The 25,787-nt window shown below is 42.2% G+C and overlaps 1 protein-coding gene across 2 annotated transcripts in view; it reads left to right on the top strand.

The window, feature by feature from the left end:
• The window catches only part of ABTB3 (ankyrin repeat and BTB domain containing 3), a 293,163-nt gene that overhangs the window by 151,848 nt on the left and 115,528 nt on the right, over nt 1-25,787 (top strand). For both annotated transcript variants that reach the window (XM_075123440.1, XM_048832361.2), the window contains exon 2: nt 21,726-21,875. In XM_075123440.1, coding sequence (XP_074979541.1) covers nt 21,726-21,875 — 150 coding nt within the window. The remainder of the gene's footprint in view (nt 1-21,725; nt 21,876-25,787) is intronic.

Raw genomic sequence — 25,787 nt, forward strand, 5'->3', positions numbered from 1 at the left:
CCTGCTCAGAAAGCTGGTGCCTGGAGCTTGCCCTGCCCAAAATGATAGGCAATCTTTTAGATCTCCTGGGCCCAGTCCATGGAGTGCTTTAAATATAAAGGCAGAGAATTTGGACTTGATTTGATATTCTATGGGAAATCAGTGTGGAGAGTGGAGGACAGATGTATTGAGTTTATTGTAGCCTCTGTTGCTGAGTGTTCTGTACCATCTGGAATTTCCTAGGGGCTGAAGGCTTCATGCCCCAGGTATATTGCAATGTTGTAGCCCCACTGAGGGGTGACAAAAGTGTCCATAACTCCACTTAGTCTAAACGTTTCTCTGACAATATGTTTCTTGTTTTATGGATTTTTGTACAATATTTTCATAATTAGAAAGTTCCCTCTTTATAAATTATTTATATTGTGACATTCTTAATAGCTGTCCCATAAGTACCTCATCTTTCACCGCTCCAGCATTGGGTGCTCTAAAACTCCCCCACCCTCTCGGGTTCCATATTTATTTGTTTATCTTTAGTAGTGCCTAGCTTAATTCAAGGCTCTGTACATAATTAAAACCAGAATTATTTCCATATCAAACTGTAACATTCATCTTACAGAAGTGCACATATGCAACACTGCTACACAAACCCACCAAACATTAATGATGACAAGAAGACCACATTAGCTCCATTACATCCTCACCCACCATCCCATTTCTTCCCTAAATGTGCAGAGGATGGGTGTGTCAGAGGAATATTTCTTCTCCTTCATCTTACCCCATATGTTTTCACTATTTCCACTGTCCACATCTGCTTATACTAATTGTGTACATTCTTTTGATAGAAAGCAGTACACCATCTCCTTATCTTTCCTTTCTAAATCATATTGCTCTGTTAGCACTTCAGTTATGTGCCTCTATAATACCATTTCAGTCATAATTGCACTCATGCATGAAAACCTCTAGTTCATACTGTATATTTACCGTGTTCTAAAAACATCCAAAATGTTTTATCCACATTTCTCCTTTGTTCTTCAAGCATTACCTCTATTATTCATATTTTCCCTTTACTTTTGCCCATGATTTACACAGTCCAGAATTTTGTTCCTCTGCAACTGACTTGGAAGATCAAATATTTTAATGTATGTGAAGTACATGCTTATGTTACAACTGCTGTGGACCTTGAACAATGAGTTCTTTCTCCAAGGTGCTGCAGGAAGGTGGCTTTGCAGGTTCGGTAGGTAGCGCCCTCTTTTCTGAGTCAGTGCGGACTAAATCCCTCACTGTGCTGCTTGAGCTGCCATCTCTCATATAAAGCATAAAACAGATCATCCCACAACACATTTTTTTACTCCATTCTCCCTACCCCTTAAACTCTGTGAGATGCAGTATTATCCTGCCGTAGGCAAAGCAGAAAAGCTCAGTATTCAACTCACCTCCTTAGCCTCAAATTGAAGGATAAGACAAGGTTCTTTCATATTTTCTAGTTGTCCTTACGATAGCACCATGGGAGCAGAGTTTAGTTGATCTGTGAGGGCCTTAAATGTAGATTTGTATAACTATTAATCTTCTTTGGGGGTTATAAATAAAGTTAAAACCTTAATTTCCATTTTTGTGTTTGTGAGAAAACTACAATGTTCTCAAGGGGTTGTGTTTTTTTTGTTTGTTTTTTGTTTTTGGCAGAAGTAAGTCTAACTCCAGATTAAAGAGTCCCCCTAGACCACAGGATTTTATACAATAACCCTTTAAATTATTTGAGATGAAAGTGATATACATTACTTGATCGCTCCATCAGCTGATGCTAACCTCAGTCTCAGTTCGAGGGTCACATTTTTATGTCAGTACTGAAGCCCTAGGGCAGTAATTGTAGGAGACAGTCTCCGTAAACTAAATATAGATTATTAAGAAGGAGGCTTAAATCCAGGACCTACATTAGCTTTCTCTGAAATGCTACAGTAGGTGAAGAAAATACAAAGCAAGTAAGTAAAAATAGCCTGAAATATGTCAGTCCCCAGATGTGCTCAGGGTGCATCTAAAAATAACAATGAATAGCACCATCTTTGCCAGTAATTTTTGGACAAGGATGAAAATAACCTGGTGAAGCTACTAGCCAGGTACAGTAAGACATTTGAGAGATTCAGCCCTTAACTATGTTTCAGTGATACCCGAAATATCAATTCCCAGGTCCAAGCTAAGGCCTTGTCTATGCTGCCACTTTACAGCGCTGCAACTTTCTCGCTCAGGGGTGTGAAAAAACACCCCACTGAGTGCTGCAAGTTTCAGTGCTGTAACATGGCAGTGTAGATAGTGCACCAGCGCTGGGAGCTACTCCCCTCATGGGGGTGGTTTTTTTACAGCGCTGGGAGAGCGCTTTCACATTGCTAGTGAAGACAGCCTAAGATTAGTTCACTCCCTTAAGCACAGACTCCTAGCTGTCACATTGGGCGTGGGAGAGGTGCATGTCTTTCTGGATTATAGTGTCCATCGTAGTGTGATGTAATGCCATTACAGAACTGTGGGAAGTAGGGGAAAGTATTTCTAGTGCTTTAAAAGTTAGGAGCACCTTTCCAAGGCACCATTTAAGCAAATAATTTAAGCACATGTTTAAATCTATACCCTATTCAGCTAAGTACATAGTTAACTTTATGAATTTGGCTCAGAAGAAACATATTTTGCTACCTTATGCAAACCTTATGGCACAGAGGCTGGTCCAGATACAAAGTGGAATTTTATTATCTCTATATTACTTTGATAATGATATAGGAGAAGATCATATCAGTTCTTGTCCTAATGAACAGTTTATCTCTTCTCACTAATAATACCTCAGTCAGAGTTACAGTATATTTCTGTCCCTGAATATGATAAAACGAAGTCTTAAAAAGAACAAAACCAAAGGGATTGTATTGATGTACTTGATAGTCTGTTAATCACCAGTGTATCTGGTACTGTACAACTGGTCCATGGTGGAGCTTTCAGAGGCCTGTCTATCGAGGATGTCAATCAAGGATGTTGCCGGAGCACTGTGGCACAGTTTAGTTCACTGTAAATGAATGGCTGAATGAAAGGCACATAAACAGATCTCTGTTAGTAAGAGATGGATTTACGTCTGCTACGGGGGGAGTCTTGAGGTGAAAAATAAATAAATAAATAGAAAGGGTGGGGGAGGGGGTTCACATCATAATACAGGCGCAGTCTGTTCTTTTGGTGATTCTGAGGGACAGCCACCATTATGTTTTATTATTTGTGTACTGTGTGTCACCATCATACCATAGCATTCTGCAGGATGCTATGTTATGTGCACTGTGATGCTGCAGCCATCAGTCAGTGACGCCATCAGCCCCAAATCTTGTGAACCCAATAGGATTGCAGGTTACGTAACACAATCCAGATTCAGTATTTCTGGGCAAATTTTAAAAATTAAAGGAAAGTTACAGCTCCCCAACATAGGCACACTCTGGGGAATGCTGAACAGAAGAAAAACTAGTTTGTTTTCAAACTAAATTCTAAATAAAAGAAAGTGTATTGTTGGAACAATTTTAATGGGTTAATTTCTTAATTAAGCTCAAAGATAGTTGTTAGCCTGCTTTTTTCCAAGGTCAAAAGAAGCGTACTAGCAGGACTGGAGCCCATGAATTTGTGAATTTGATTTAGATTCGGGAACTCTGGATTTTCGTTGAAAGAAATTCATAATAATTACTTAGGACTTAGTTTTATTTTAGAAGTCAAAATGAACCCCATAATTGATTCATTTTCCCCATGACATTCGGCTGACACAATTAAAACTTGCTCAGAATTCCAGTCACTCCTGTAGTGTTATGCATTGCAATTAAGATTTCTGCAGGGTTTCAACTGTATGTTTTTACACTGACAGAAAATTAATCCTTTTTGAACCCTTGTCCTCTTCAAATAGTCTAACCTTCATATTCTCATAGTCTTTATAGTTCCCTATACTTTAGAGTTATTGCCACTAAGAAGTGTAGGATAGATACCAATTTCTTATGCCCATCGCAGAGCATATAATTGGAATAAGTACAACTTTAATTAATTATAGAAACCACTTTAATAGCCTACATCAGGGAGAGAGTTCCAGGCCAAGTCTTAGGCTTGGTTGGCTCCAGGCATAAGATTTTGTTTAGATCCAAAAGTCTGGACGTATATCCATCATGGCAATAGAAGAAGTGCCATTGAACCATGAGTTAGAGCGTCTCAAGTTCCTGAGACCAAGTACCCCTTATGAATGAGACAGAGAACAAAGTGATAATGCAATGTCCCTTTTCTTGGTGAAATCAGCAAAGGAATCGCAGATTGAATACCACCATTGACAAGGCTCTAAGAGCCTGATGACCGTAACCTGAAGATCTATTCCGACCCTCAGGAAGGAGGAAGCAGATATGTATCTCCTGTGAATTTACCTTGTGGAATGACCCATATTGTTTAAACCTTTCCAAAATTAAGAGATCTTTGTATCTGGGGTTTTGATTTCAGTCCGTCTCTATTCAATATCTCTATTCAATATGACATAACTAATCTTTATCAATCTATATTCATTTCAATAATTAACTTACCCATGTCTTATTACTTATAGAAGTAGCTTTTTAGAATTACAGTATAAACTTACAGTTGAATTGGATTCAGAGAGTGCAGTTCACCAGCCCTTTCCCATTCTTAACAAAACAATGTGAAATCCAATGGGACCTTTTCTATATGTATTACAGGCAGAGCTGATAGCACTGCCTAATAGTCAGGTTGCCTGATACTTCCCATTATAAAACCCTGTTTGCAGTTTTTATAACTTGTCCCAAATGGTTAAAGTTTGGCTGATGTTTTCCACCCTGGGTGTCTGCCTCAATGATTCAGCCATTTCCAAGAGCAAGGCTAGGGAATAAATGTTGTTTTGCAATATTTAAAAAATTCTGGCACCCTTTTCTTTGAGAGATCCTAGCACATTTCCCTCCCCCTATGCTTTGGAGGTTGGACAGGGGGGTGGCCTTTGTGTCACGGATGTGCCTTTTGCTGTTCCTGTGAAAATCTCCCCAAGTTTGTCCTCAATATAAGTCTTCGACGAATCTCAGTTTGCACATACTCGGTAGAGACTTCTTAGAGCTTAGTAACTAAAATACCTGAAGGTTTTGTGCATACTGAACATGCGCCATCCCCTCACAACTCCTGCATGTGATTTGAATGTGCATAGGGATCCCTAAAGAGCAACTGAGCATGTTCCAGCCCAGGGCTATTTAAACAAAGCTGGACTTTCCCTGCAATGGCTGCTCTAGGCCCTGCTGTGGGTCAGGCCCTGGAGCTGAGAACAGGGAGCTTGTCTCTCCTGTGCTTTCACTGATCCTCCTTCCTGGATCCAGTCAGCCTAGAGGAGGAAGCCATCTAATTTGAATGCAGAGGAGACAAGAGCCAGACAGAGGGAGAAAAAAGAGTAAACTGGGACTGAAATAGGACAATGAGAGACCGTGACTGAGATTTGAGACAGGAGAAACCGGAACAAGTGGAGGGGAACAAAAGCTGTGAGGAAGGGAAGATAGAGCTGATGAGGAGCTAGGATATGGGGGAGGATCTAGGATTGGCTCAACAAAGAGAGAGTAGGACAAGGAGCCAGGGAGGTGTGGGAGACAGTGGAGACTGAGGCTGGATAAGGATCCTAGTGAGGGAGACTGGGACTGGGAGCCCGTGTGGGAGGGAAACAGGCAGTGGGGATGACTGGATGCTGGGAGGAAGGGAAGAGACAGGTCAGATTAAGAGCCCAGATGGGGAGAGTAGGACTGACTGGGCAAGGAGACTGGGAAGAGAAGCCTTAGGAGTGGAAACTGGGACAGATAGGTGAGGAGAATTGGACTGGGATGAGGACCTGGGGAAGAGAGGTTGGCAGGGAGGGAGCAGAAGGATCTGTGTCCCCTAGAGCAGTGCTACTCAAAGTAGTGGTCCGCGGACCAGGAGCCATCGGCTGCCAGTCTGCGCCCACATTGGGAAAAAAATTGCCAGTCCCCCAACATCAAATAGCTTGAGAAGCACTGACCTAAAGCACATTCCTCCCCAGAGCCTGAAACGGAACCCAAGATTCCTTGAATCTTCATCATTCCACTTCCGTCAGCAAATATTTGTGAAACCCTCTAACAAAGTGTGTCTCTCAACCCCCGTTATTGCTGGTTCACATGGAGGACAACAACCTCCGAGGGCTATCAGTTACTCTGTTAGCTCAAGTGGCAGAGGTCTGTGCAGTGGGTTTAAAGGTTCCAACCCTGCTGATGAACCATGTGGGTGTCAGTGTGATGCTATATGATAGAATTTCTGTTTTTTCAGTTTGCCTTTTTAAAAACCTAGGGAATTACATAAACACAAAACCCCTGACTTTGCACACTTAATGTTCTTTTAATGTAGAGTAGTGAAAAGTTAGGAAATGCCAGAATTAAGGTGTCTGTGCAATCTTAATTTGGCCCCTTTGTGAGTGTGCATTATGATACAGTCCTTAACAGCATGATCACGTACTAATTTTCCCCCACAGGACCCTTACCTCATTCAGTGCACAGGATGGACCTACTCTGGGGGTGAATCGTGGTTGCGTAGTGAAGGAGACTGTTATCTGTGGGACTCCTGCTTCATTTACTGCAGAAGTTAGAAGGTGTATAGTGAACAGGGTGGCCACTGACACATCCCCAGAATGCAGGACACATCCAATTGGTTGTCCCTGTCCCTGCCCATATGACCCTGCCCCTGTCAGTTTACCATGTGCCATTTTGTAGAGCGTGCCATCCTGCCCTTGCCAGCGTGATCTTGTGCACACACTGTGTGTGAGTTCATGCTAGTGGGGGCAAAGCAGCATGCCTGTGATACTGGACAAAACTATGTCTGATTTTATATCAGTACCGGACAGGGGTCAAACCAAACAAAACAAGGACTGTCTGTCTTAAAACCGGACAAAAGACCTGCCTAGTTGTAAATGAGGCAGGTGATTCAATAAGGTAGTTGAATGGTGCTCTGGGAATTGGATTCTATCACTGCGTCTGCCACAGAGCTCCTATGTGATGCTAGTCAAGTCACTTAAACCAGACTTTTCACGGGTGATCACAAATTGTGTGTGTTCTCATTTCCTGGGTATCCAACGTGAGACCCTGAGGTCTGATGTGCAGAGGTGCTGAGCACTTGCAAATGTAGCTGAAGATAGTGGGGGCTGTACTATGAACACACACAGCTATGCAGTGCTTAGTACTCTTACAAATCAGTCTTAGAGGTCTGAAATTGTGCACTCAAAATTAGTGGAAATTTTTTACCTTAATTTTTTTGTGTCTCCGTTCCCCTCTGTAAAATGGGGATAATACCACCCCTCATCTCACAGAGATGATGTGAAAAAAATTAACTAATGTTTATGAAGCACTCAGATACTGTAGTGTTGAGTGCCATAGAAAAACCCATGAGGAAATTATTAATTCTGACTTCAGAGCAAGGTTTGAACAGTGTACCGTAAATAAGGCCCAGGGCCACACGTTGAAGAGTGAGGAGAAAACATAATATTGAATAGCTGTTCATTATTTGAGCACCATCTGTGCGCTGAATGAGACAGGGGTCCTATGTAAAAAATAGTATGTTATCATGTAATTAAAGACTGTATCATGATACATATGTAGAAGGGGGTTGAAATAATGGTGCACAGGCAGCCTTAATTCTGGCATTTCCTAACTTTTGAAATATTTGACTTTGCAACCTTAATGTACTTTGGACCTATTTTTTTGAGTGTAATATATATAGAAAGAGATGAATGTAAAAAGGTCAATCTAGCTTTATCGATATAGGTAGAAGGTCAAATCTGGTTATATATTTGACTTTGTATATAACCAGATTTAACCTTTTACCTTTGCAAGTAAGTACAACTTTTACTGGCTGGAAAAAATTGCTGGTATAATTTTCAGAAAATAAATTGGCTTATTTGAAGACTAAAATTGCATCTCTGTATGTTGGAAAATCCTGAGCTTGGAAATGAGAACTTTGCAAAGAAACCCTGAAAGGATCAAAGAGAACAAGTTAAATGTCTTCTTTAAAAAAAAAATCTTTGATCAATTACATTGGTAGCCATTAAGTTAGCAAATATATTGTACAGTAACATTTTGTTGTACTGTTATATGTACTTGGGATTTTTTAATCAGCTCCGTTGCATTTAAACTATTTTGTAAAAATGAGGTTTTAGTTAACCATTTTTTGACCACCAAGTCTGAAATACTCCTAGAGATATGAAATTTCTTTTTATATTTTTATTCAGTGGTTACATAAGGTGCTTGGCTGTCTGGTTCTTGCTCACATGCTGAGGGTGTGTAACTGATCACTTTATGTGGAACTGGGCCTGGGAAGGAATTTTCCCCCAGGTCAGATGTGGGGGGAGGGCCATTCGCCAGGAGAATATGGATATTTCTTATTTAATCAATTCACTGCCATTGCAGAGACCTCGGGCATTGATGTGCTTTGGTTCCTGCTATTCTCTACCTGTGGCACAATAGTTTAGTCTCCTGTGGACTATAGTACTTTGTTCTAATTTTGGTTGCTGGCTTTAGTGTATGGGTGCTGGATGGTGTTGGTGGCCTATGATATACAAGAAGTCAGATTAGGTGATCTGATGGTCCCTTCTGGCCTTAAACTCTATGACTCTAAGAATTCTACCAGATATGTGCTGACACTTACTGGTAGGGACAGAACTGATTAATTTTTAGCTAACCCTATCAGAGGCCTGGACCAACAAATCCGTGATATTAACAAGTGATTTCTGCTCAAACCAATCAGAATTTTTTAACAGTATTTAGCTTCTTCTTAGGCCTGGTCCACACTGGGAGGTGGATGGGGGGATCGACCTAAGATACAAAACTTCAGCTACGAGAATAGCGCAGCTGAAGTCGATGTATCTTAGGTCGACTTACCTCGTGTCCTCACGGCTCGGGGTCGACTGCTGCCGTTCCCCTGATGACTCTGCTTCTGCCTTTTGCTGCGGTTGAGTACAGGAGTCTACGGCAGAGCGATCAGGGATCGATTTATCACGTCTACACTAGACGCGATAAATCGATCCATCACTACCTGCCGATCCGACGGCTAGTGTGGATGTACCCTTAGTAAAGATCCTAGCCTACTTAAACACATACTTAAAGATGAGTATATACTTAAGTAGTTGGCTGAATTGGGGCCCAAGGACAGCATATTGGTAGTCAGTGCAACCATCCTGATCTGAGCTAAATCATTTGCAAGTGAAAACATTGGATTTAAGCACACTCCTCTTCAAATGAGAAACTTCACTGAACTTGAAGCAGGGTCTTGGAATGCACAACCTACCAGCAGTTATTGGTAGACATACTGCTAATGGGTTGATCTGGGATTTGAGAATTCCAGAATTTTTCAGAAATCCTTCCACAGATAGATAATAACAGTTGAATCAACCAGATCTGAATCAATCAGATCTGTCCTATCTAGGTATTTATAGTGATCTCATCATGATGGTAAGTAAACGCATACTAGACAACTGAGGTGATGGAATACCACTCTAAGGCAAATAAATATCCCTGTATGTTTCTACAAATGTTATATTTCTTTAATTTCACTAAGGTCTGGGCCTTAACATCAGGCCTTGGTAATTTTACAGACTCATTTGGAAAGGGTGGAGTTGTAAACCAAAGCAACAGCTGATATTCACCTTTTCAGACAGTTGGGTGAAACTTCTGGTTCGTTTTGTTGGTTAATACCCTACTCTTTATCCAGGGGTCTCAGCACACTCAGAATCACCTGGAATTCTTGGCACTGGGGGGTAAAATTCTGGCCCTATTGAAGTCAAGGAGATTTTTGTCATTGACTTCAGCAGGGCTAACATTTCACCTCTGAAGCATTATGTTATTTAACAGCTGTACCATTTTTTGTTCATATCTACGTCTCCATGTCTTTTAGGTCCTGGATGCTATTTATTGCCCAATTCAGGAAAGCACAAAATCACATGCTTTACAGTAAGCATGTATTTAATTCCCATTGATTTCAATGCTTAAAGCTAAGCACGTGCTTAAGGGCCCTCCCTGAATCCCTGTGTTTCCCTACATTGGGATCTATAAATTGCTTTTCTGTCAGTGCACTGTGCGTTGTTCAGGTACAAGGCTCTTGCACATCTGATTTCAAGCTGGTGTGGAAGTCCCTTCCACAAAAGTTCAGTACCAACGACTCAATATTTTAAAAGTATGAATGAAGCATTTTGGTTTTTTTAATTCTTTTACATGTATTGTTGCATTGTGTGGTTCCTTACAGTATTTTGTACAGCACCTTGGTGTAGGTAAAAGGTGCTTTATAAATCTTACAATAAGAATCTACCTTCCCACAACTGTCTTGTCACCTCCCAGTCTATCATTTACACCTGTCTTTGTACCTGTAGATGTGTCCATATATGTATGTGTATATATATAATATACTGATGCTCAGGTGTATTTTGTCATGACTGTTCTGTGGACCACAGAATTATCATCACACTCTTCACAATCCTATTTCATCTGCTCATATGATGGACACCTCTGGAATGTACAGACTGCATTTGGTTGCAGTTTGGAAGAGGCCAACATTTCAACTGAGCCTCATGTATTTCTTCTGTTATGTATTTCTCACAGACATACAACAGTTGAGGATGTCCAAAAGGGAAGGAAAAAATTTGGCCAAAGGCTCCACTTCTCCTGTTGTGAAAAGTGCCATAGAGTCTTTAATGATAATGCAGAGCAGACAGAAAATTAATTTTTTTAAGGGTGAAATGCTTTCACCCAGCAAATTGCATGGTATTCCTTGTAGCTACTTTGGAATAAAAAAAGACTCAGTAGACCCCAGCAGTACTGAAACTATGGTCATGTGGAGTCGAGTGATCCCACGAACACTGCCTATGCCAAAAAAGCCAAATACACCTAGATGAATAAAGGAACATATAGAAAGTAAGGGAAAAATAATCTTCTTATGATGAGCATTTCACAGATATAAAAATATATTTGCAGTACCTTGTTAAAAGGATCATTTCAAACACCAGGTACTTGGCAGATATTTTAAAAGTCCCATAAAAATGCTTTGTGTATGCATGTGCAGAAGGGGGATCGTTGCAACATACAGGGTTTATTTCACTGTCATACATTTGTAAATAAAATACTCAGTCTCTGGTTGTTTCAAAAAGTCCAAAATAATGTTGGCAGCAGAGGTTAAGTAGTTCACAAGTGCCTTCCAAGTCATGCTTAGTCTGTTGCTACTTAAACAGCAGACCATACTTGACTTTATATTTACTTGTTTAGGAAATATGCCTTATCAGCATAGTTGTTTTTCTGCTTCACATACATCACAGTCACTAAACAGGAAATCATCTGTCATGGTCGGTCAGTCTAAGGGATTGATGGTGAATGAATGAATGAAATTACACATTTTAAAAAAACCTATTAAATCATCTAGTCCTCCTAGCAGGAGCTCAGAGGGCTGTTCCGTACAATAACAAATTATTATCATGTTCTTTGTAATTTTGAATGACTCAAGCAACAGAAATTCCACTAACTCACTGTGTCTTGGGCCTTATTGTTAGGAAATATTTCTTGATGTTTAACTTAAATTGTTCTTGTGCAGTTTCATATTATTATTCATAGTTATTTTGATGAGGACCATTCTAAATATTCCTTTCCTTCTTGGTGTTTATGCTCTTCCAATACTTGTAGATACGTTACCAGGATATCTTTAGTCATCACATAGCCAGACTATATATTGGAAGGCCTTAGTTCTTGTAATCTTTCTGCATAAGCCAATGCCTATAGCCTATTAACCACTTTGTTCCCCTTCTCAAAATTCCCTTAAGTTCATCAGTGTTTTCTGGTACTGTGATACCAAGAACTGCATGCAGTTTCTGTTCACAGTCTTCCTAGTCTAGTACCATTTCACAGAGAGTGAAAATTATACCAATCTTTGCTTCACTGCGCCAGATACCTCCTGACAAATAATGTCACATTTTTGTGACTTTTTTAAAACAGCTCCTAGGGAAGATGATTTAAACTTGAAAGCTGGTGTATTCATAGTGTGTAGGTCATTGATTTGCCTTTCGATTATCTGGTGAAAATCAGATTTGATGTAAAATTATACGTGTTTACAAAATGAACTCTGTGCATATGTACTGGATTATGTTAAATGATAAAACTAACAGTCTCCAAGAAGAGCTCACAGCTCAGGAGATATACAGTGTTTTCACTCTCAGCAATGACTGCATAAAAATTCCCCCAAGGGTGTTTGTGGTGCAGCATTGAAGGACTGTTTCTGCTTGGACCCATGGAGAGCATACAGCAGTGTGTGGCAGTTGCCCTTCTCCTTTCCACCTGTACTGCGCTCTCTCTACTGCCTGTTTGGTGGGTCCCCAGGTGCAGTGAGCTACCATCCACTCCATATGTTCCCCACTGTGGTCAATTTCAGTTTCTAAACTGGCAGTGTAAATCTGGCTGTTGCATATCTTGGCTAATCTCAAACCAAAGTAGAACCTTCTGGCACTATATGTCTTTCAGTTTGCTAAATCTTTCAACAATGGTACATTTTGCTTTTCTATGGCACCTTCCATCCAAGCATCTCAAAATGTTTTCCAGGCATTAATGAATCAGACCGATTAATGAATAAGGATTTGACAAGAAAATTGTGGCAGAGTGATTAAATGAGTTGACTAAGGTCACAAAGCAAACCAGCCATGGAGTTGAGAATAAAATCCCTGTTTCTTGATTTTTCCTTTAATTGCTCAACAACGCTCCCTTGTATGTATAATATAATTTTAAAAACCATTTCAATCTTCTTTGTATAGCTAATTTAAACCAACATTTCTTTCCTCCACCTAAATTTAATTGATGTGTCTTTTCACTGAGGAAAAAGAATCAGTGTATGACATTATTTTCACTTTAAGGTTGTTTGCAGGGCTACAGTGTTATGCATTAAATAATGTAACAAGATTTTTTGAAGATGCCACAAGAATTGTTTACACTCTAGTTAGTGTTTTCAAAAGCTAATAGACTATATTATCTTGTAATAACAGATCAATTATACATCTCTTTTAGGCAGGATGTTTTTCTCCAAAATTAGTTTTATAATTATACACACCTCCATTAAGACTGCAGAGTATATTTTCAATAAATGGAAAGGATTCACTAGAGAGAATACTTATTAAAATGTGCAGGCAGTTCTGCATTTTATAAAGCAAAGCTGTACTTCTCAAAGCCTTCTGCATCTACAGAATATAAATATTGAGTAGTACATCGGGTATTTAAATAAGCCAATCACAAAAGGATTTTTAAAGCTGATTTTATCTTATGTTGTTTCTTTTCTTTGTCTCGTTTCTTTATTTCTCTTTAATTTTCTTTGTTTCCCCCACTATCGCTCCAGATGTCTCACTCTTTCACTTTGCTCTTCAAACAAGTTACACTCTTCTGTAGTGACATTCTGCTCCTGAGTGTAGTCTCATTATGGCATGTACAACACCCGGATGAGAGCCATACTTGCTATCACCATGTTTAAACAGACTACCATAGCATATATTCTTTGAGTGTCAGTTGTGGGTTGATGTTGTCTGAGCACGGTTTCTTTGGAGCTGAGTTTGAATGTATCTAAACTCTGTTTTAAAGCCAGTGTAGACAGGACCTTCAATCCCAATATTGTATCCCCAATCTTTTGCCTTCCCTTTTTGGTTTCTCCTGCTCTCTCATTCAATCGCTTTACTTTTGCTATCAGTTCTGACTGTACTTCATGGATCCCAATTTGGTATTATGTCATGTCTCTTTCCTGTGTCTTTCCCTCCATAATATGCTGTATTTGTCTTTCTGGGCACTATGTGTGAAATTCTGCCCTCATTCAAATCAGTGGGAGTTTTGGCATTGACTTTAGTGGAGCCAGGATTTCATCCTACCTCCTTACTGTGACCTTGCTCCACTCTGGGCTCGTTTAAAACCTTTTTGCATAGGTTCCTCTTGCCGAGAATCCAATACACTGGTTCCCCAGCTGATCAAGTAGATTCTATGCTCTCAACTTTCCTTCCACAGAAGAAGACCCATGTGATATGAAACTGAACCCCTTCAATCAGGTCTATCCCCTCCCTGATTTGGGATTTTAGGGCCACTCTACGATAGGCTTTTTTAACCAACTTCCCCTATTCTAAGCTGGGGTTGAAGGGGGTGAGAAAAATACAAGACAATTTGGAACTAACAAGATACTTGCAAAACTTCACTGTTCAATTGCACTGCATTTCTTGCTTCCTATCCCCCTTCTTGTGGTCTCCTTGGATGGTAAGCTCTGGGTGCAGGGATCGTCCATGTCCTCATTTTTCTCTGTAAAGCATCTAGTGCACTGTTGACACTATTTAAATCATCATCATCATCACAATCCACTATCATAAACAATACAGATCTCAATGGGAAGGTGGGGAAAAGACACAGAGGGTACAGTGAATATTAAATAAGTCCTAAGCATACTATGAAATGTTGTTGCAAAAATAACCCGTGACATTCTCTGGCTATATGTCTTGTACAGAGGATTCTCATGTAAAACTAGGAAGGTAATAACTGCTATACGCAGCATTGGTGCAATCACATTTTGGCAGAGACTGCACCATTCTGGAGTCGCCAGTAGAACAATTAATACTACAATAGACCAATGGAGGGAACTAAGGGGTTATCACTGGAGCGGGCATTCAAAAAGAGGTTAGATAAAACTCGTATGGGAATGAAATAGGGAAAAGTTTTGCATGATGTGTAATGTCTGAACACTTGACTCAGAGAATCTTTTTCATCCTTTCATTTCATGATTCTGTGGCATGCCAATTTAGCGGAAACTGCCCCCCTACTCATTTTTTTATTGTGTGGCATCATTTTATTTTCAGACTAGACTTAAAAACAGAGGTTCTGGTCTGCATGGCCATTAACAACCCAGGGCACTTTTCATAAAAGTATGGAATTTGTTCCGAAATGACCCCTCTCCAAACAGCTCAGCAACACGCTGTGTGTTGATTTGTGGCCACTCTCCGCCATGCAGGTGGTTGCATTTCAATGGAGCTAAATATTGTTTCTGAAGTACTTTCAGGCCCCTTGGGAGGAAAGGTGCTGTTTAAACATTAGAAATTTTTATTATTACCAACTTGTCAAAAAGTGAAGCGGTGACATTTTCAATTAACTTTTACTAAGCTTGAAGTGCCTGGGTATCTTGTGCGTGTGAGCTTAATTAGGTGCTTATTAATATCACAGTATTGTGCAGAGGTGCGGCTAGAATGATGATCCGTATTAGACATCTCCACAGCAGGTCCTCCTAGCTCTGCTCAGGGAAAAAAGGAGAGTCTGGAGCCGGTAGAAAGGTTTTATTTTTATTTGTTTGTTTTAAGGATATTTTTCATGGAGTCTTTCAGTTCTAGGTCACTGGCTTGATTGACTACCACTCAGATCAGCAATGGCCAAAAATTATTACCCTTGGATGGCTGTTTGGTGGCCTTTGTGAAATTGGTTTGTTGTTTAAGAGTCCCAGGGTATGTCTACACTATGGAATAAGGTCGAATTTATAGAAGTCAGTTTTTTAGAAATCGGTTTTATATATTCGAGTGTGTGTGTCCCCACAGAAAATGCTCTAAGTGCATTAAGTGCATTAACTCGGCGGAGTGCTTCCACAGTACCGAGGCGAGAGTCGACTTCCGGAGCGTTGCACTGTGGATAGCTATCCCACAGTTCCCGTAGTCTCCGCTGCCCATTGGAATTCTGGGTTGAGATCCCAATGCCTGATGGGGCTAAAACATTGTTGCGCGTGGTTCTGGGTACATATCGTCAGGCCCCCGTTCCCTCCCTCCCTCCGTGAAAGCAAGGGCAGACAATCGTTTCGCGCCTTTTTTCCTGAGTTACCTGTGCAGACGCCATACCACGGCAAGCATGGAGCCCGCTCAGGTAACCGTCACCCTATGTCTCCTGGGTGCTGGCAGACGCGGTACGGCTTTGCTACACAGTAGCAGCAACCCCTTGCCTTGTGGCAGCAGACGGTACAGTACGACTGGTAGCCGTCATCGTCATGTCCGAGGTGCTCCTGGCCACATTGGCTGGGAGCGCCTGGACAGACATGGGCGCAGGGACTTAATTTAGAGTGACTTGACCAGGTCATTCTCTTTAGTCCTGCAGTCAATCCTATTGAACTGTCTTATGGTGAACAGGCAGGCGATACGGATTGCTAGCAGTCGTACTGTACCATCTTCTGCCGGGCAGGCAAGAGATGAGGATGGCTAGCAGTCGTACTGTACCATCTTCTGCCGAGCAGCCATGAGATGTGGATGGCATGAAGTCCTTCTGCACCGTCTGCTGCCAGCCAAAGATGTAAAAGATAGATGGAGTGGATCAAAACAAGAAATAGACCAGATTTGTTTTGTACTCATTTGCTTCCCCCCCTCCCCTGTCTAGGGGACTCATTCCTCTAGGTCACATTGCAGTCACTCACAGAGAAGGTGCAGCGAGGTAAATCTAGCCATGTATCAATCAGAGGCCAGGCTAACCTCCTTGTTCCAATAAGAACAATAACTTAGGTGCACCATTTCTTATTGGAACCCTCCGTGAAGTCCTGCCTGAAATACTCCTTGATGTAAAGCCACCCCCTTTGTTGATTTTAGCTCCCTGAAGCTAACCCTGTAAGCCGTGTCGTCAGTCGCCCCTCCCTCCGTCAGAGCAACGGCAGACAATCGTTCCGCGCCTTTTTTCTGTGCGGACGCCATACGAAGGCAAGCATGGAGGCCGCTCAGCTCACTTTGGCAATTAGGAGCACATTAAACACCACACGCATTATCCAGCAGTATATGCAGCACCAGAACCTGGCAAAGCGATACCGGGCGAGGAGGCGACGTCAGCGCGGTCACGTGAGTGATCAGGACATGGACACAGATTTCTCTGAAAGCATGGGCCCTGCCAATGCATGCATCATGGTGCTAATGGGGCAGGTTCATGCTGTGGAACGCCGATTCTGGGCTCGGGAAACAAGCACAGACTGGTGGGACCGCATAGTGTTGCAGGTCTGGGACGATTCCCAGTGGCTGCGAAACTTTCGCATGCGTAAGGGCACTTTCATGGAACTTTGTGACTTGCTTTCCCCTGCCCTGAGGCGCATGAATACCAAGATGAGAGCAGCCCTCACAGTTGAGAAGCGAGTGGCGATAGCCCTGTGGAAGCTTGCAACGCCAGACAGCTACCGGTCAGTTGGGAATCAATTTGGAGTGGGCAAATCTACTGTGGGGGCTGCTGTGATACAAGTAGCCCACGCAATCAAAGATCTGCTCATATCAAGGGCTGTGACCCTGGGAAATGTGCAGGTCATAGTGGATGGCTTTGCTGCAATGGGATTCCCTAACTGTGGTGGGGCCATAGACAGAACCCATATCCCTATCTTGGCACCGGAGCACCAAGCCGCCGAGTACATAAACCGCAAGGGGTACTTTTCGATAGTGCTGCAAGCTCTGGTGGATCACAAGGGATGTTTCACCAACATCAACGTGGAATGGCCGGGAAAGGTACATGTCGCTCGCATCTTCAGGAACTCTGGTCTGTTTCAAAAGCTGCAGGAAGGGACTTTATTCCCAGACCAGAAAATAACTGTTGGGGATGTTGAAATGCCTATAGTTATCCTTGGAGACCCAGCCTACCCCTTAATGCCATGGCTCATGAAGCCATACACAGGCAGCCTGGACAGTAGTCAGGAGCTGTTCAACTACAGGCTGAGCAAGTGCAGAATGGTGGTAGAATGTGCATTTGGACGTTTAAAGGCGCGCTGGCGCAGTTTACTGACTCGCTTAGACCTCAGCAAAACCAGTATTCCCACTGTTATTACTGCTTGCTGTGTGCTCCACAATATCTGTGAGAGTAAGGGGGAGACGTTTATGGCGGGGTGGGAGGTTGAAGCAAATCGCCTGGCTGCTGGTTACGCGCAGCCAGACACCAGGGCGGTTAGAAGAGCACAGGAGGGCGCGGTACGCATCAGAGAAGCTTTGAAAACCAGTTTCATGACTGGCCAGGCTACGGTGTGAAAGTTCTGTTTGTTTCTCCTTGATGAAACCCCCCACCCCTTGGTTCACTCTACTTCCCTGTAAGCTAACCACCCGCCCCTCCTCCCTTCAATCACCGCTTGCAGAGGCAATAAAGTCATTGTTGCTTCACATTCATGCATTCTTTATTCATTCATCACAAAATAGGGGAATGACTACCAAGGTAGCCCAGGAGGGGTGGTGGAGGAGGGAAGGAAAATGCCACACAGCACTTTAAGCACAGCACTTTAAAAGTTTACAACTTTAAAATTTATTGAATGCCAGCCTTCTTTTTTTTGGGCAATCCTCTGTGGTGGAGTGACTGGTTGGCCGGAGGCCCCCCCCACCGCGTTCTTGGGCGTCTGGGTGTGGAGGCTATGGAACTTGGGGAGGAGGGCGGTTGGTTACAGAGGGGCTGCAGTGGCAGTCTGTGCTCCAGCTGCCTTTGCTGCAGCTCAACCATACACTGGAGCATACTGGTTTGGTCCTCCAGCAGCCTCAGCATTGAATCCTGCCTCCTCTCATCACGCTGCCGCCACATTTGAGCTTCAGCCCTCTCTTCAGCCCGCCACTTACTCTCTTCAGCCCGCCACCTCTCCTCCCGGTCATTTTGTGCTTTCCTGCACTCTGACATTATTTGCCTCCACGCATTCGTCTGTGCTCTGCCAGTGTGGGAGGACAGCGTGAGCTCGGAGAACATGTCATCGCGAGTGCGTTTTTTTTTCTTTCTAAGCTTCACTAGCCTCTGGGAAGGAGAAGATCCTGTGATCATTGAAACACATGCAGCTGGTGGAGAAAAAAAAAGGGACAGCGGTATTTAAAAAGACACATTTTATAAAACAGTGGCTACACTCTTTCAGGGTAAACCTTGCTGTTAACATTACATACATAGCACATGTGCTTTCGTTACAAGGTCGCATTTTGCCTCCCCCCACCGCGTGGCTACCCCCTCAACCTTCCCCCCTCCCTGTGGCTAACAGCGGGGAACATTTCTGTTTAGCCACAGGCAAACAGCCCAGCAGGAATGGGCTCCTCTGAGTGTCCCCTGAAGAAAAGCACTCTATTTCAACCAGGTGACCATGAATTATATCTCACTCTCCTGAGGATAACACAGAGAGATAAAGAACGGATGTTGTTTGAATGCCAGCAAACATACACTGCAATGCTTTGTTCTACAATGATTCCCGAGTACGTGTTACTGGCCTGGAGTGGTAAAGTGTCCTACCATGAAGGACACAATAAGGCTGCCCTCCCCAGAAATCTTTTGCAAAGGCTTTAGGAGTACATCTAGGAGAACCGCGAATGCCAGGGCAAAGTAATCCTTTCACATGCTTGCTTTTAAACCATGTATAGTATTTTAAAAGGTACACTCACCAGAGGTTCCTTCTCCACCTGCTGGGTCCAGGAGGCAGCCTTGGGTGGGTTCGGGGGGTACTGGCTCTAGGTCCAGGGTGAGAAACAGTTCCTGGCTGTCGGGAAAACCGGTTTCTCCGCTTGCTTGCTGTGAGCTATCTACAACCTCATCATCATCTTCTTCGTCCCCAAAACCTGCTTCCGTATTGCCTCCATCTCCATTGAAGGAGTCAAACAACACGGCTGGGGTAGTGGTGGCTGAACCCCCTAAAATGGCATGCAGCTCATCATAGAAGCAGCATGTTTGGGGCTCTGACCCGGAGCGGCCGTTCGCCTCTCTAGTTTTCTGGTAGGCTTGCCTCAGCTCCTTCAGTTTCACGCGGCACTGCTTCGGGTCCCTGTTATGGCCTCTGTCCTTCATGCCCTGGGAGATTTTGACAAAGGTTTTGGCATTTCGAAAACTGGAACGGAGTTCTGATAGCACGGATTCCTCTCCCCAAACAGCGATCAGATCCCGTACCTCCCGTTCAGTCCATACTGGAGCTCTTTTGCGATTCTGGGACTCCATCATGATCACCTGTGCTGATGAGCTCTGCATGGTCACCTGCAGCTTGCCACGCTGGCCAAACAGGAAATGAGATTCAAAAGTTCGCGGTTCTTTTCCTGTCTACCTGGCCAGTGCATCTGAGTTGAGAGTGCTGTCCAGAGCGGTCACAATGGAGCACTCTGGGATAGCTCCCGGAGGCCAATACCATCGAATTGTGTCCACAGTACCCCAAATTCGAGCCGGCAAGGTCGATTTAAGCGCTAATCCACTTGTCAGGGGTGGAGTAAGGAAATTGATTTTAAGAGCCCTTTAAGTCGAAATAAAGGGCTTCATTGTGTGGACGGGTGCAGGTTTACATTGATTTAACGCTGCTAAATTCGACCTAAAGTCCTAGTGTAGACCAGGGCCCAGAGGTAGCCACTTTACAAATAGCTCCTCAGTTCATGTTCATTGGCTAGATTAGTAGCATTTACATCAGAGAGAGGCCAAGTATCTAATGGGACAGGGAAACTGAATTATTCCCTCTTCCTCAAGAAAAGCATTGGGGTACATTATCGGGCTGGTGGGGGGCTGTGCCTGTTGGTGTACTTGTTTTGTAATGTCTGGTTGGTCTGTATGGTTGTCAGTCCATCACCTTTCACAAGCACTAAAAAAAAAATCCCACATAATTTTTTGTCCATATTTTTCAACATCTACCTTTTTACCACAGAGGCATCAAAGCTTTGCAAATTGCAGAGGCAGATATAGGGCCACATTTATCCTTGGCATAAGCAAGTGCAATACTCCATTGACTTCAGTGACTTTAGTTGAGGTGACTTCAATGGACCTGCATCTGCTTATGCCAAGGGTGAATTTGCCTCATGGAATGTGATACTGTTGACATCATGGCACATAGTGCACTGTTCACATACCTCAAAAAAGGGAGAATTGTTTCTGCCTCAACCACACTTTGATGTCACTAATATCTATGGTTTGAGTTTGGGTGTTAGGGCTTTTAATAAGTTCTGTTCTGCAGTATGAAAATGATTTTCAAATTATAAACATTTGTTTCTTATATGTGTTTGACTGATTAGATATGCTCTCCGAATGTTACTGTTGTGTCTGAATGAATGTATATCTGAGTTAGTCCATTTGGTAGGACAGTACAGTGGCTTTATTCACCCCAGAGAAAGTGCATTACAGTTAAACTACTCTTGTGATTCTTCTGCATTATAGGCAGAGGTTCAAAACTTAAAACAGTTCAACAGCCAGGAGTTACATTTGCAGAACAAAAGCAATAAGTTTCTAGATGTCATTGCAGGCAGCTTGATACTGTCCATTGTTTTGACAGTTAGAAATGGAATTTTCCTTATAGAAAGGTCCTATAAGATTTTATAGAGAATAACCTTTCTATATAGAGGTTTTGAAACTAACCTACAGAATTCTATAGATAGAATTTTCTATTGAATTTGGTTGTTTTTAGAGTAATTTTCATAGAGCCCTGTTTAATTTCTCTGGAATGCTGTTGACTTCATCTCGATAAAATTCTACAGGACTTTCCTCTAAAAGTTATCCCCAGAATGGACAATGGCAACATGAGAGACTTAAGGGTATTCTGAAAAGTTAATGAGGGGCATTTTTGAGTATCTGACTCAGCTGCAATATTGTGTTATGTTTATATTATATGGCGTTTGTTTTATTAAAAAAACATAGGTATATTTTGAACTCCAAACACATCCTCTTGAAACATATACAGCAAGGTCTGACTGTAACAGCAACTGTCCATAGTGACTAAAATGACAATGGTCTTTTCTTTTCTCTCTCTTTTATTAACTCTAGGTGTTCTCTGCCTGCCAGACAGTCTGAACCTTCACAAAGACCAGCAAAGGTCAAATAAGCCAGGCGAAGTACAGATGTTTAGCCAATCAGAGTTAAGGACCATAGAGCAATCCTTGCTCGCTACCCGGGTGGGAAGCATTACCGAACTCAGTAAGTGCAACATCATTTATGTTCTTTTTTCCTCTTAAAGTAAAACAAAAAACCCAATGTATTATATGTTTCTATAAAAGACAGGCTGAAGCGCTATCAAGGGAGACTTCTTTAATAGTGGGAAGAAGGAGGGCCTTATTTGCTCCACAGAGATCCCACTGGTCAGTTTGGAAGCTGAAGGGTGGAACAAGGCCTTAGAAGAGAGGAGTGTGAGTGTGTAGATGATACTCACAAACATACAAATGACTCCATTAGAATTAGATCCTTCATCCCCACTTTCCCTCCCTCCACTTCCAGTGGGAGAAAAAACAAAACTTATAGAACACAAATTAGCTGCCTGGAAAATAAATTATTTGTTATTAATCAAAACACTTTTGGGGCAATATGATAAGCTGCTATACCTGTCACAGTTCTAAAGCTTTGATTTCAGTACAAATAAATTATTTACAGTTCTCTGAACACCATAGACATGTTTTGTTTGTAGGACGCAAATGCTCTGTGAATCCAAATGCAATGTAAAAACTCAGGGGTTGTAGGTGCATTTCTTTTTAGGGTTTCCCTGAAGGCAGAAACCTGATATCACGTTTATACTGTGTCCTCAAATTCAAATATTTAGCTGATTTCGTAGTTCTATGCAGTGTTTTCTCCAGGAATTGAAATGGGGGGGGGGGGTCAGGATGAGGAGTGAGATCATGAGGGTGTAGGTGGGCTCTATGGCATCATAGTAAAAACTGAAAAATGTTTCATGACCATTTTATTAGATTTTTAAATCATCACGCAAATTAAAGTTGGCTACTCAAGCCTTCTATGAAGCACTACATCTACATCCTTCTTGGTTTCTTCTTATAATTTTGCACAACTCTGTTAATGAACTTCTTGAATGCAATGCATTCATCTTTGGTGGCTTCTCGTGTGTCCGGTACTTCCATTCCTTCAATTGATATGCTCATTAGTTCATTCACATGATCAGGCAGAAGACGACTTCTTTCAAAACACAAAATTCTATTCAATGATGAAAAAGAACGCTCAGCTGTAGCTGTTGTGAGTGGAAGTAGCAAGAGATGAATTCCTACTTCTTTCAGCCCAGAAAACATAGCATAAAGATTGGGCTGAGCCACTAGAGATGATAAAAAATAAGTTGAAGTCAAATCTTCATTCACTCGTCATACGATATTCCACTCTGGGTTCAAATTCCCTATTCTGTCCTGATCACATGGCAGCCCCATTGCTGGTTGTGCCTCACTCCATTCAGCTGTCGGTGTTTTATAAGACAGGGATCTGTTAAAGCTACGTAGAGGTTGAGTAGAATCTAGAAGTCGCTGTTGTAGATTTTTAAGAATCAAGTCTGTGTACTTTTTCAGTTGTCTTAACAAACACTTATTGTCCTCTTCACTTAAGGATTCAATATAAATGCCTTCATTAGTCAACTTCTGGACTGAAGTCTTTGCTTCTTCCAGTACTTTTTCAGTGGATAGCTCTCTGATTGATACAAATGTAGCTTCTATTGCTGGACAAAGATCTACTACTGTTGTAGCAGATGCCTGGATGGCATTGTTTAATGACCCAAGTGGTTTCAACAGTAGACTTACAAGAGAGAGAATGGCAATAGTCTTCTCTGAACGTAGTAGCAAAAGTAATCCACCAGCCTCACTACTTAGATCCATCCATTCTTGGTAGACACTTTCCAAAGCCAGTAATAATGGCTGGAGTAATTTTAAGACAACAGGCAAGGACCACTCATGAGAAAGCCAGAGGGTTTTCCCAGGTTGGACTAATTTGAACTTCAGTCCCAGTGTATCTTCTATATTTTCCAAGATATTCAGTCTTTTTGGACTCTTGCTGAAAAAAGACTATAATGAAGACATTAAATGTATAGCTTTTTTTAAATGTCTTTTGAAGAGTCTGCAGCTTGTACTAGCGCTAGTTGGAGTAGATGGCCTCTGCAGTGTGTATAGGAGAGATTAGGGTTACACTTTTCTCTGAGAAAAGCTTGTGCTCCACCATGTCTTTCAGAGAAGTTTGCAGCTCCATCAAATGCACAAACAGCCATCTGTTTGGGGTCCCATTGACAAGCATTTAACTCTTCTAAGATGTGGGTTGTCACAGATGCAGCCAATCTGTCTTCTATAACTTGAACATCTAGAAATGCATCTACTGGCCTACCACTGACCTCAAGATAATGTACACAATGACTTAATACTTGATGACCATTTGCATTGGTGCATTCATCAGCTGTGTACGCAAATTTTTTGAATGTGGTGAGAGAGTTCTTCACTTTTTCAACTGTAGAGTCTTTCACTGTTGCACCACATGCATCTAGCCAGTCAGCTGAGTTTCTTGCAGACAGATAGTGAGCATTTGCTGATCTTGTTCGGAACTGGTGTTCAACTTCAGGATGAACAAGTGACAATTCACTTAACGTTGGCCTCCAGTTTGTAGTGAGTGGTATTTCTTGCTTAAATAGAAAGTATGATGCCACAGCCATGTTTGTTTGCATGAACTATGTTGTGTCTCCAACATGCTTAACAGCCTCATTAACACTCACCGGTGTTGTCCTTGGTCAGTGGAGACTCAGAGTTCAGAGGTGCTTTCCCATGAGTTCATCTCCCAGGTGGGGGGCAAGAAGGCACCTTGCTCGTTCCTCCAGCTGCTCACTGTTCGCTCTGGCCACTGTTGTTGGTTGTGCCACCGTTCACGCCATCGCTCTGTTGCCAATGGCCCTGCGCTGTCACCTTCTGCTGCCACCTGCCACTGTGACCTCTGCGAGTTGGTCTCTTGAGGTTCCACCCAGCTCTCAGTGATTTTAGCTGATCTCTCAGTGGGGGAACCTCACTGCTAGTGCAGATTGGGCCGTCTCTTCAACAGAAACACTGTCCCACATCAGGTCTAAGCACTTAGACCTGATTATAAGTGATTTCAGCTGTAGTGATCACTTAACAAAACAAAGACTATCTATGGAGCCTAATCAGCTCTGTCTTTAAACAGTGGAGAGGGGCAGGTACTTGTGACTCAGGCAGACCATCAAGCAAAACACCTGTCCCCGCTGTCTCTCTCGATGCCCCTCAATCAGCACAGGCTAAGTACAGTTCTAACTGCCCTTTACTCCTACAATAAGAATAACAACATTTCATTACACCTCCCCCCCCACATTCAAGTGATTTGTAACCCAACCCCAGCCAAAATCTATCACTTGGGCAACACAGCTCTGTTTGCTGGATACCTAAGTAGATTAGGTGTGAATGTAAATACAATCTGGTCCTGAAGCCTTTCCCCCCAGCTCATCACTAGCTGTCAGGGAGAGCTCATTTAGACTTTGCTTGCAAATCATAATTCGAAATTATTAGGTTGGCCAACATCACCGAAATGAATGCAATGACATGGTCATAAAAAACAACAGCTGTATAAGGAAGCTAGTCTATGTTCATACTTTTCAAATCTATTATACTTTTCCAGATACACGTATTTTATCATACACTGTATATGCTTTTAAAGTGTGTATTAATGTTTCAATTTCAATTCAAATTTCCAAGCAATCACTAAATTGGCAACCCTGCATGTAACTAGTTCACAAAACTTGGGAGGGAGGGGTGTTGGGGAAATTCGGGGGGGTAAACACCCCCATAGAGGGGGTGTAGGGAAATCCCTGGTTCTATGTGCAGTTGTACTAAGGGCTGCTGTGGAATGAGGAGCTGTAGCAGCACATTCCAAGATGGTGCGGTGGATCTATTAGCTGTTGGCCCAGAACACAGGCAAATTATTCTTTGGGGATATAGCTGGAAAAAGGTACCCCCAAGCAGGGTGGGTTGATTTAAATCCAGGAGATTTAAATCAGCGATTTAAATCATTATTTAAACCACCAAGTGGAAAGCCTCAATTTAAATCATCCATTTTAATCAAACTTTTCTGTTTTGT

This window comes from Caretta caretta, chromosome 1 (assembly GCF_965140235.1).
Source record: "Caretta caretta isolate rCarCar2 chromosome 1, rCarCar1.hap1, whole genome shotgun sequence".
NCBI classification, from domain to species: Eukaryota; Metazoa; Chordata; order Testudines; family Cheloniidae; genus Caretta; species Caretta caretta.